Below are 12,063 nucleotides of genomic sequence, written 5' to 3' on the forward strand. Positions count from 1 at the left end.
GCCATATTCTATAGCTTGTATTAAATATTGAACCTTTTCATGAAACTAGTTCTTGTCTAGCTGACATATATGTGAATTAAAAATGATATATACATTAATATATATATATTTTAAATTCAATAAATAAGCTTGCCTTTTGACGCTTACAAACCTTACCCCTAGCTTGTCATGCCCGCTTTCACTTACCTGGCTTGGCCACAGGGTATAACAATTGAATATCGTTTACATTTGCCTTGTCTTGCACAGATGCGTTCCTCCAGCTCGTGGTCATGGCCTTGATCTCGCTTCCTCCACTGCCTTAACTCCGCGTTGCTGGCCAGCACGTGATAAGAAACTGTTTTGGCCTAGGTCCAAAGTGTTGCCTCTTTAGATGCTATCCACATGTGCAGTCATTAAGACCCGGCCCTGCCACAGGGCCCTGCCACAATTAAGCCACAGTTGGCTGCAGTTGCCGTTAACGATGACAGCCAGATGCAAGTGGACAGCCGTCAGTTGTTCCTCAGCTCGTTACGAGCTGTGACCAAAGGGGGCAAGAACCAGAACGAGAACCAGAACCTGCAACATTTTGGTATAAAAGGACGCGGCCCTGGCTAGCCAAATGCAGTAACAACTAACGAGGCCCCGAGGACACACACCCAGCTCCAACTTCAAACTCAACATGCAACTTCTATTGGTAACACTTGTCGCCTCCAGCTTGGCGCTGGCTCAGGGCATGGCGCTGTATGCCAACTATCCGTATGTGTATACGGCGCAGGGTTCGGCACTGGTGACGCCCACGCAGCAGCAGTATCTGACGCAGGATGTGCTGGGCCAGTATGCCTACGGCTATGCCGAGCCACATTCCACCAAGCAGGAGGTGCGCAGCCTGGACGGCATCACGCGCGGCAGCTACAGCTATCGCGATGCGGCGGGCAAGCTGCAGACCGTTGACTATACGGCCGATGCGAAGGGTTTCCATGTGGCAGCCACCAATTTGCCGCAGCGGCAGTTTCGTGCGCCAAGCTCGCCAGCTGGCGATGCCCGCAGCGCCGGCGCCGGCGCTGACATTCCCGTTGCTGCAGCTGCCGCTGCTGCCCACAATTCAGCTGACGCCGTCGAAGTTGCCGCCGCCTCTCAGAGCCATTTGGCGGCTCATGAGGCGGCTCGACTGCGTCTGGCGCAGGCTCAACAGTCCAAACACCAACCAACAGATCTGGACCTGCCTGTTCCCGTTGCCGACACAGCCGAGGTGGCCGCTGCCAAGTCCATTCATCTGAAGCGTGTCGCCTCCGAGAAGCTGCGCAACGAGCTCCTCAGCGCCCGCTCGGTTCCAGTTGCTCGCAGCTCCCATGTCTTTCTGCCCGTGCAGTCGGTCTACGGCTATAGCATTCCACGCTACTACAGCTCCGGTTTCTACTACTAAAACTGAATTTTGTAATCTAGCCAAGTGCGAATAAAGAGATTTGAGACTAAACAGCTTGTCGTTATACGAATTTCTTTTAAGGATCTGGACACTTTGATATTTTCGCCCACGGAGAAAACGTTTCCTTCTTCCTACAGGCTAATCTTGCAGAGCCATATCAATGTATTACCAATAGGCATTACCCCTTAAGCCGGACTATGTAGTGTTAGTTTTTAGAATTGACACATTTCCACCCATTTTCCGCTCGTGAGAATTAAAATATTATGAATTTCGATTGAAAAACTTTAAAAGTGTAACAACTTCATACTACCCAAAATAAGGCAAGCACAAAGCCCGAAAATATAAATTCCATAATTCCATAAACACAAAAAAGTTGTAAGCAACTGTTTTCCACGATTTTTTCACACCTGCGGGTGGAATTGGAGCGCGCACTTTTATCATATAAGGGATCAGCTTCCTAGTTCCGTCCTAGGCTGTGCATTGATGACCAGTCAGGCAGTCAGAACGAGCTGTGTTAGGCAGCCAAATTGGATCTTTTGACATCAAGGAACAAACTGGGCTTCCTCTCAGCTGCTCCCAACAAAGATCTAGTTAGGTAATGATTGTGTGCTTACTTTTGATCAGAGGGCCAGCTTGTTCCTTTATTCCCTGTTTATAATATTGGTAATTAATTTAAAAAGACGTGCTCTTCGGCTACCTTTTGGTTTTCCACTCTGTCAGCAGCTGTTGATCCGTAAAAAAGCCGCAACCATTGAGCAGCAAACCCGCTGTGTGTGTGTGTTTACTTCAGAGGCCTTTTAGCAGCTCATCCAACAGCATTTCATAAATGCATTGCGAATTTTGATTTCAATTAAATTTAATAGCGGCATAAACAACATATCAAAAGATGGTTCCTTGACCTTAGGACACACAACAACAGAGACAGAGACAAGAGCTGGCCTGATTAAGTTCTTGGTTTTGCGCTGGGGCAGCCCGTCGTACCCTGTCCACTGACAGATGAAAACAAATTGCGGCTTTTGTGTACAAATTTATGCTCAACTTGTTGAAATCGACAAAATATTTATGTACAAACAGAGCAAGAGGAAGAGCGACTGCTTGCAACAAAACAGTCAACAACAAACAGGGAATATGAAAGTAAACTGGACGACCTTCCCGAAGAACGCACGATATTGCAAATTTTTGGCAATTGCGTCGCGCTCTCTGAGCCAAGGAGGCGCCTCGCCAGGCGTCTATAAAAACGCAGAATCGCGGCATTGTCACGCACAGAGTTCTCTGGAGCGAGTACTAGTCCACGACACTAGCAGCGCCACACAAGAAACCCACAAAAAAAAATTTAGTAAACAAAAAAATAAAGAAAAGAAGATGCAGTCGATCAGCTACTGTCTTAACCTCTGCATAATCCTGCTTCTTGGAGCCACACTGGCGCGCTCGGCAGCCCTGCTGCATTATGGCGCTCCACTGGCAGCGGGCACCTTCAGCCAATACCACAGCCAGGATGAGCATGGCCAGTATGCCTATGGCTATACGGCGCCGCTCTACTCCAAGCATGAGACGCGCACGGCGGACGGCGTCACCCACGGCTCCTACTCCTATGTGGATGCCAGAGGCGAACAGCAGACGGTCAACTACCAGGCGGATGCCAATGGCTTTCGTGTCACGGCCAGCAGCCTGCAGCAGCAGCAGCAGCTGCGACCCAATGCGGAGACAGCCGAGGTGGCTGCGCTGCGTGCCCAACACCTGGCTGCCCATGCGGAGGCCAAGCTGCGTCTGGCTGGCGACGCCAGTTTGACCGGCGCTGTGCAGGATACGCCCGAGGTGGCCGCCGCCAAAGTTGCCTTCTTCAAGCGCTTCGAGGCGGAGAAGCTGCGCAACCAGCTGGGCAAGGTCACGACCACCGCCACCATCAAATCTGCACCAGGTCACAGCCATACCATAATCTCGCAGCCACTTTATGTTTACCAGCCTGCGAGTGGCTACATTTACAAGTACAACTCCCTGCTGAAGGCTGCCTCATCAAATCACTATCTGCCCGTGGCTTAAGCTCCATGCAGCAATCGTTTGGTTCACTTGTTTTGGTTTCTGTTAAACAATAAAAATTTAATTTTGGAAAAAAAAAAATCTATTGTTTTTCTGGTGAAAAGGGAGACAACGCAAGCAGAAACAAGAGAAGCCTTTCCAGATATTCTTTCTCGATTGACTTGGCACAAATTTCTACCTGGAGAGCATTACTTTGAATCTTCCCCTGGAATTTCTTGCTGGGTTTACAAACTGGTAAAGCCCAAAAATTTGATTATACTCTATTCGCAAACTGAAAAGGAGTATATATAAGCTCATGTTGACTTGGATACATTGTAAAAATCAATGTATCCCTCAGTTTTAGAGCTGTAGTTAGCAAATCTGGCAGGCTTTAAAGGGATTTACGGTTCACTAAAAATTTAAGAATTAAGTAGACAATACTTTTGACAATGCACAGTTTATAATCGTCTGGGAAAAATCCCTAACCACCTAATTATGAAACCTCCTTTACATTTGTTGAAATCGCTTGAGTTTTGACCGAGTTATGAGGGTTCGAAATTTTGACCTATGCCTACATAGGATTTTTAGGATACCATTTCCACATGAATTTCGACCAAAAATAATGTTGTTAGATTTAGATGCAGCATTGATCTATGAACCATGAACAAAAATACAAACTTTATGAAAATCGGATGAGATTTGACCGAGTTATGGGATGGCACATTTTGACCTATGTCTTTATACGATTTTTGAGGGTACCATTTTGACATGAATTTCGACCAAAAATTATGTTGTCAGATTTAGATGCAGCATTGATTTAGAGCCCAAACCACGAACAAAAAGCCAAACTTTTTAAAAATCGGGTGAGATTTGACCGAGTTATGGGATGGCACATTTTGACCTATGTCTGTATACGATTTTTGAGGGTACCATTTTGACATGAATTTCGACCAAAAATTATGTTGTCAGATTTAGACGCAGCATTGATCTAGAGCCCAAACCATGAACTAAAAGCCAAACTTTTTGAAAATCGGATGAGATTTGACCGAGTTATGGGGTGGGAAACTTTGACCTATGTCTATAGAGGATATTTGAGGGTATATTTCGACATGAATTTTGACCAAAAATTATGTTGTCAGATTTAGATGCAGCATTGATCTAGAGCCCAAACCATGAACAAAAAGCCAAACTTTTTGAAAATCGGATAAGATTTGACCGAGTTATGGGGTGGGAAATTTTGACCTATGTCTGTATACGATTTTTGAGGGTACTATTTCGACATGAATTTTGACCAAAAATAATGTTGCCAGAATTAGATGCAGCATTGATCTAGATCCCAAACCATGAACAAAAAGCCAAACTTTTTGAAAATCGGATAAGATTTGACCGAGTTATGGGGTGGGAAATTTTGACCTATGTATGTCTGCATGGGATATTTGAGGGTCCACATCCACACTCTTCATGCCCCCGCCTTGGGGCTGCCACAAGTCCAAGGATTAGGCACTATGGTGCACAGAATGCATTTATTCTTAAGAGTACGTTCAACTTAATTCCAACCAGGATTCATCAAATCTTTCAGAGACATCTCTAGATCCGTTTGCTCAAAACCAAGCTGCGGCTGAGCGCCACGGGACGCAAGCTTCTCAGCTCGGTGGGCGTGGTCACGCTGTACTTGGCCTTGGGCGAGACGTAGGAATAATAGGCGCTGACGGGCACGCGCAACTCCTGGCTACCCAAACGATCCTCGAGATCCTCGCTCAGCTTCAGGTAGCTGCTGGAACTGATGTCTGCGAGGCGGTAGACCGTGCGCAGTCGCAGATCGTTGGCATCACGTTGGCGTGTCTGTTCCTGATCCCGCGCCCGTTCCCGCGAACGTTCCCGTTCCTGCTCCCTTTCCCGTTCCCTTTCACTTTCCCTGTTTTCCGCCTGATTTGCAGTCTCGTTTGCGGCCTCGTTCTGTGCCTCTTCCTCGCCTCGCTGCCGTTCCGCCAGCATGGATGCCAGCTCTGCGCGCACACGTTCCAGTACGTCCGCATCCTCAGAGCTTAGAGGCTGCTCCTCGTTTTGCTGCGCCCGTTCCGCCTCCTCGCGCAGGTTGGCCGCCCGCTCCTTGTCCTGTGCCTCGCGTATGGCGCTGAGATGTGCCTGGCGCGCCAGCTGCACCTCCGCCGTGTCCGTCACCGGCTTCTTGTCGTCGACAGGCGGCTTGGGCAGATTGCTGGCCTCCGCCTTGAAGCCCTGACGACCGCCCGCCTCGTACTTGACCGTCTGCAGCTTGCCATTGGCATCCACATAGGAGTAGAAGCCACGCGAGGAGCCATCGCGCGCTGTGTACTCCGCTCGCGCCGCATTCCCATCACTGTAGCCGTACGAGTAGAAGGCCCGCGCCGTATCCTGCTCCTGATAGCCACGCCGGGCGGGGCCAAGAATGGGTCTCGAGCCGGCGCAAGCTGCGACGCTCCACAAGGCGGCTGTGGCTATGAACCAAATGTAGCACTGCATCCTGGCGAGCTAGTCAAGGTAGTTGGCTATGTGGAACTGTTTGCTGCAGTGGCCACATTGTGATTATTTATACCGGCCACTCGCAAAGCCGATCTGCGCCTGACCTCCAAATTGACGTCTTCAGCGGATCGGCTTACAAACCACCAACTGCAGCTGCAGCAGCGGCTGCTCTGGCTTTGGCTTTAACTTGGCTGTTTTGTAATAGTGAACTTAATATTGATACGGATACAATCGACGACCAACGATTGCGCAATTAGCCCACGCACTTGCGACGCCGCGTGGGGCTTCCCATTTGCACAGTTGAGTTCCGGTGCGCGCCACTCAACTAAGATCAATCCATTAAATTAACCCAAGTAGCATTTATGTTTGACATATTCGTAGTGCTCCCCACTTCCAAGTGGAAAGCGATAAGATTCTTATCAAGAACAAGCATATGCAACTTTCATTTCTTATCGTAGATCCCAGCAAAGGGATAAAAATTATTATTATTATTATTTGTATAACTATTTAGCATAGCCCTAGACAGAAAAACCTTCGGCTTAACCTGAGATTTGAACCGGCATCCTCTCTGTTTCATTGCCGAAGTTACTCGGTTCCAGGTACGACTTTTTCCGGAGTGACGCAGGCAAATGAAAATGAAAGGATCCCAGCTCGAATTCTAGGCGGTTATTTTAGCCGAAGCTCATAGATTAAGTTTCTTACTAGACCCCCTGCTGTTAATAATAATATAAATAAAATTTGATTGCAAGTAAAAGAACCCCTTATCGCTCTTTCGGCTCTTTAAAGATATCTCTTGCATTGTTTGTCTCAAGAAGTGGGCTAACATTTGAATTGTGCTGCATATTGATTATGTCATATAGATAAAATCGGACAAAGTTTGTTGTTGGAGCACCAAAATAAACAATTTCAACGCACCCGTCGGTTGGAAAATCTAGACGGGGGTCCTCAACTATCGAAGAAGATGCTGTGATATCTTAATCTAAACTTTTATTACTCACTTCCGCAGAGAAGTTAATGCTCCACAGTGGAAGGCACTGAACTCTGGATAAACACATCAATATCTGAACATGAGTACATTAGCCGAAACTGACTGACTAACAAATACCCTGTAAGAAGATTCTTTAAGATATCACCTAGACTCTTGGAATATGTTTATCTTGGCTTGTCAGTCAAATTTCTTATAATATTAATCATTTTCTTTTAATTTTAATTTATTCTAAGTGCAAATATCTTTCATGAATATCAATATGGAAATTTATTTCATATTGAATCCAAAGAAAGCTGAAGATACGCTCAACTCGAAAAGCTTATCTGGAATATGTCCATATATAGACTATACGAGATTAAAGGAAGCACGCCCTCTTTCAGCTGCAAAATGTGATTAAATACAGGGTATCAGAAGAAACTTATGTCGCCGCTGATAATTGCGACTGATAAACAAAGCGATCAACGACTCGGGAGAGCCGCGATCTGCGATCAGTTGAAAGCCAAACGTCGGACCGAGAACAAGTTGAATTATTAAACGAAAAAACTAAAAGAGTGCTAATTGAAAATGGACTTGGCTGGTAAAAATGTGGTTTACCTCGGTGGCTTTGGCGGAATTGGCCAAAAAGTTTGCGCCGAGCTGCTCGAACGCCAGCTAAAGGTTGGTTCTGCTCGTGGCCGAGACGTGTTTTCAATTTGGCTGATCGAGTTTTTGGTTGACTTTATAGGCGTTGGCCGTGTTCGATCTGGCGCCGAATGATCAGCTCTTGGGGGCTTGGCAGGCAAAGTATCCAAATACCGAGATCTTCTACCAAAAAGTGGACATTACCCAAAAGCCAGAGCTCGAGGCGGCCTACAAAGCGGCCGCCGCACGCTTGCAACACTTTGATCTGGTCGTCAATGGCATGGGCCTGATGAACGACCACTTCGTGGAGCTGACCATACAAATCAATTTGGTGGGTAACCCAAGTGCCTCGAATGGTGGGTGGTGCAGACGGTAATCAAATTCCATTCCAGCTGGGCTTGATCAACAGCTCTTTGTTGGCCTTGGAGCACATGGATCAGACCAAGGGCGGCCGAGGCGGGCTCGTGGTGAACATCTCATCCGTGGCCGGGCTGCAGCCTACCCCACTTATGGCCATCTATTCGGCGGCCAAGCATGGCGTCACCGCATTCACACGTGGATTGGCGGTGAGTACCGGTGAGAAATGCATACTCCAACTGCTCACTCATGCTCAATTTCTTGACAGGATGCCGCTTACTATGCTCGCACCGGAGTGGCCTTTATCACCATCTGTCCAGGCTTCACGGACACGCCCCTGCTGGCCGATATGCTGGACAAGACAACATTTTCGTTTGAGACACCCATGAAGAAAATTATACCCAAGGTAAAGCGTCAGCCACCGGAGGTCTGTGCCAGCAATATGGTCAAGGTCATTGAACAGGCCCAAAATGGTGGCGTCTGGATGCTGGACGTGGGCGAAATCGAAGAACTTGACATGCCCGTCATGTGGAAACCCGTGCTCCAAGATTGAATACCAATGCCAGAAATCTTATTGTTAACTGGTTTCACAGTACATTTCATCAAAATAAAATACGATTCAACTTTTTATCAATTTCTAGACTTGTTAATTGCGCTAACCTCTCCTTCACCTGATACCTTTTCAAATCTCTCTCATAATCAACCACAGAAGCTTGAATAGCATTCAGTCAAACCACAACTGATGCAGCGACTATGCTCAAATGACATTAGCTTAAAGCGAAAATTATAATTGAGCTTAAGGGAAGATAACAGATATCTGTTTATATAAAGACTTAGTAATACATATAGATACATATATATAGACATCTATCTTTCACACTAAATAAAAACTTTAATAAAGATAAAATGCATTAAATAAATATAATTATTATGATTAATTTTGCTAAAAACTGAAACTTTAACAAATTCTTCTCTTATAATTTACGTTATTTCAAAATGAAATCTTTAAGATATATACTTACCTTAAGATATGATTAAAGCAATGATTTAAATGAACTTTAATTAGTTGAATCATTGAAATTTCAAGGTATTGGCTCAAATAATATAATCTATAGAAAATTTTGTAAATTCAAGAGCTTTCCATAAATTGGAATGCCTTTTGCCAAAAGGAATAGTTTTATTTAACTACCTTTATGATTATATTGAAGCCCAAAAATCGTTAAATAACTTTTATTGAGAATTCTCACACACACACACACATTAATTCGTTTTGTTTTGTTTCAATTTCTAATACATTTATAATGAATTTGAAGAAAATTCAGCACACAAAAAAGTACATACATAATTGAGTTGATGTTGCCAACAATTTGCAAGACTCTGGCACAAACAGCATAAAGTATCTGTCAGATACAAGACTGTGCCAGTAGGTTATTTTTTTTTGTAGATAAAATTTGAAACAATATTTGGATTTGAATTACTTTTACTATTTGTTTTTAAGTACGGTTATTTAGCTGGTATGTATGCATAATTGTGTGTATACATTAGTAGTTAGTTAAGATTATTATAATAATAAGTACATATCTATGGAAATATAAAGACATTTGTTGTTTTCCCATTAAACTGGGAGTAGTTCATATGTTAACTGTTAATTTCACATCATCACAATTTAAGAATCTCCAACAAATAACACAAATTTCATCATTTCTCATCGCTGAATATCATTTTTGTACATATTCAAATACGTTCGAGTGGACAATTCATTTTCTAATCTGTAGAGCTGGGTGACATCTGAAGAAGCATGCAAATGTTGTATTGTCCGCGCCTTAACACATTTGATGCGTTAGGATGGAAGAGATATTTGTGTCTTTATGAGAGATAAGTATATCAACTATTGTAAGTCACTTGGCCAATTGATAGAAGCGCCTGATTGCAGCTACTTGTGAAGCACTATTAGACAGAGACTTAACGAGTAAACTATTGCCGGCAATTGGTATACGAATGTATTCAGACACTCGTGAGTACTATTCAATAATTTTGGTTGAACTTCACTAAACCTAGTCACAAGGAACAGAAGCGTCTATATCAAATACATTAGGCATATCTCTATATACATTTATTTTCGTAAGTATTCTATATATATTTATATATAAGTATATATATATATAACTTGAGTTGAGAATGTGTCTCAGAACTTTGGGTCGATTGTCCATAACTAGTTACTGTTTACTTAACCATAGTTAACTTCGGGTGGTATTTCGTTTTTGTTTTTTTTTTTTAGTGGATGGTGGTATCGTGTTAGTTTCTAAGTTTCAAAATCGGCTCTGATATGTTGCACACGCTTAAGATATAACCTATATATATATATATGTATGATTTTAAATATGAACTTAAGTAAAAACATAACTGAAAATTAATTGAAAAATTTATTGGCAAAATAAAATAAATAAATTGTTTTTTGTGTTTTTTTTTTTTTGGGAGGGTTAACAGAAATCGAAATTACTTAAAATTAGCATTTAGTGATAATACAAAAAATACGTGTATTAAATATAATACATATAATATGTATAGTATATATATATATGTAGAAAATTTAGATGATTTGCACTTGGAATTCGAAATCCGTCTCTGCTCGAGGCTTGCTTTGGCCAAATTCCAAGCTCATAAAATAGCTTTATAAGATTACAAAAGTCAACTCAACAACGAAGTTATGTGAACCCATTGGGTTTAGACTAAAACTGCACCACAATTCTCCCGTTTGCCCACCCACGTGGTGGTGTCTTAAGTACGCAATAGGATTTCACAGACTGGCGCAGCGGTTGCGTGCTTTGAAGTTTACAAGGATCTGGGATCGGGATGGGTATTGTGTTTCGCGGTTTGTGGATCGAGACTCACAAAATAAGTGGAACTTGAGATGAAGCTCTAACCAAAACGTTTGGCGAACTTTACAAATACATATTACAAATCTCATTCGTTTTCACATATATAAATCGATCGCAACGCATTTTATCGATCTCTTGCTTGTTATCGACTATCAGTTTTCAGTAATTCTTTGCTTAGCCATATTACATTATACATTATTTAATGCGTCAATTACTGAGCATATGTAGAACATATTATATTCATCCTCTACATCTTCTTGCATATACATACAATATCATTTTAATAAATAACAAAAATACATATGTATGCATGTATTGCTTGCATTAACTAAATAGAACAGAACTCGAACTCTGTGTCTCTCGCATGCTTCACATTAACAACTGAGATAATTAAATATACATAGGATATTCTTATAGTTTTTCATATCATTTTGTTTTATGATTTTAATCAACGGTTTAACAACACATTCATTTTCAATGAAGATCGCATATCAATCAGATCGGATCGGTTTAAGTTAGTGTCTTTCGATCTGTTTTATGTGTATATGATAGTAGGATTGATAGGTTCTTGACTTTTGCTTTTAAATATATATATAAAAAGTCACTTTGAGTTAGCATTAGAATCGAAAAAAGTCTTCAAGCAAAACGTGGTATCATCATCTGATATTAATATATAATATTAATATATCAATTAAAATATTAACGCATGTATTACATGCGTAGTAGAGCGCGCGCATTAATCATATGTATATATATATATATCGTTAATATATATTTATTTAGTATATAGTAGGGCTGCAAGTATACAGTTCAACGAGTACAACGTAAAGGGACATGATTTTAATTTATTTTCAATAAATTGAATAATATAGTACAATAGTTAACAACATCGCACAATAGCGTTATTAAAATTTCTTTAAGAAATATAAACATTCATCCACACATACATATAAATTATCAAACGTATGTGGGTCCCCTTTCCCCACCCCACCCCACCCCCCCCCCTGCCCCAGCCACCCTCCCAGGTGCGGGTCACACTTGAATCCCAACTTTCTAGCACATATATCTTATATCTTTTCTCTATAAAAATAGCGGTTCAATTTCAAATACACAGATAATAATTTAAAAAAAAAATTAAAAAAAAAGAAACACTACAAAAACAAAAGACACACACAATATTGTTGATAGGAGCAGACACGCCCATTCATTCCGTATATATAGCCCATATATAAAAATCACGAGCCGACCTCAAACTACATACATTATCAGCATTATGTAGCTGGGTCTTACAATTTTCA

General features: G+C 42.3%; 3 protein-coding genes across 3 annotated transcripts in view; 2 read left to right on the forward strand and 1 right to left on the reverse strand.

Moving 5' to 3' along the window:
• LOC115762606 (coiled-coil domain-containing protein 186) overlaps window positions 1–12,063 on the reverse strand; it is a 28,704-nt gene that overhangs the window by 15,867 nt on the left and 774 nt on the right. The gene's annotated exons all lie outside the window — the stretch shown is intronic.
• On the forward strand, window positions 659–3,442 carry LOC115762628. The gene is made up of 3 exons (XM_030704930.1): window positions 659–992; window positions 1,062–1,388; window positions 2,817–3,442. Exons 1-3 carry the CDS (start codon window positions 659–661, stop codon window positions 3,440–3,442), a joined length of 1,287 nt encoding a protein of 428 aa, XP_030560790.1.
• On the forward strand, window positions 7,435–8,489 carry LOC115762611 (alcohol dehydrogenase). Its single transcript, XM_030704907.1, has 4 exons — window positions 7,435–7,565; window positions 7,633–7,860; window positions 7,922–8,095; window positions 8,155–8,489. The coding sequence occupies exons 1-4, from the start codon at window positions 7,473–7,475 to the stop codon at window positions 8,437–8,439; spliced, it is 780 nt and encodes a 259-aa protein (XP_030560767.1). The 5' UTR covers window positions 7,435–7,472; the 3' UTR covers window positions 8,440–8,489.

The sequence above is a fragment of the Drosophila novamexicana genome, unplaced genomic scaffold, assembly GCF_003285875.2.
Source record: "Drosophila novamexicana strain 15010-1031.04,08,12 unplaced genomic scaffold, DnovRS2.1 tig00000644-arrow-pilon, whole genome shotgun sequence".
NCBI classification, from domain to species: domain Eukaryota; kingdom Metazoa; phylum Arthropoda; class Insecta; order Diptera; family Drosophilidae; genus Drosophila; species Drosophila novamexicana.

Bases quoted from the DNA above. Each gene is read 5' to 3' on its own strand.
- LOC115762628 (XM_030704930.1), top strand. From the start codon at position 659: ATGCAACTTCTATTGGTAACACTTGTCGCCTCCAGCTTGGCGCTGGCT. The intron at 993-1,061 runs GTGCGCCAAGCT...CCGTTGCTGCAG, and splicing joins TTTGCCGCAGCGGCAGTTTC to CTGCCGCTGCTGCCCACAAT. The intron at 1,389-2,816 runs GTTTCTACTACT...TGCTTCTTGGAG, and splicing joins TCCACGCTACTACAGCTCCG to CCACACTGGCGCGCTCGGCA.
- LOC115762611 (XM_030704907.1), top strand. From the start codon at position 7,473: ATGGACTTGGCTGGTAAAAATGTGGTTTACCTCGGTGGCTTTGGCGGA. The intron at 7,861-7,921 runs GTGGGTAACCCA...ATTCCATTCCAG, and splicing joins TGACCATACAAATCAATTTG to CTGGGCTTGATCAACAGCTC. The intron at 8,096-8,154 runs GTGAGTACCGGT...ATTTCTTGACAG, and splicing joins CATTCACACGTGGATTGGCG to GATGCCGCTTACTATGCTCG.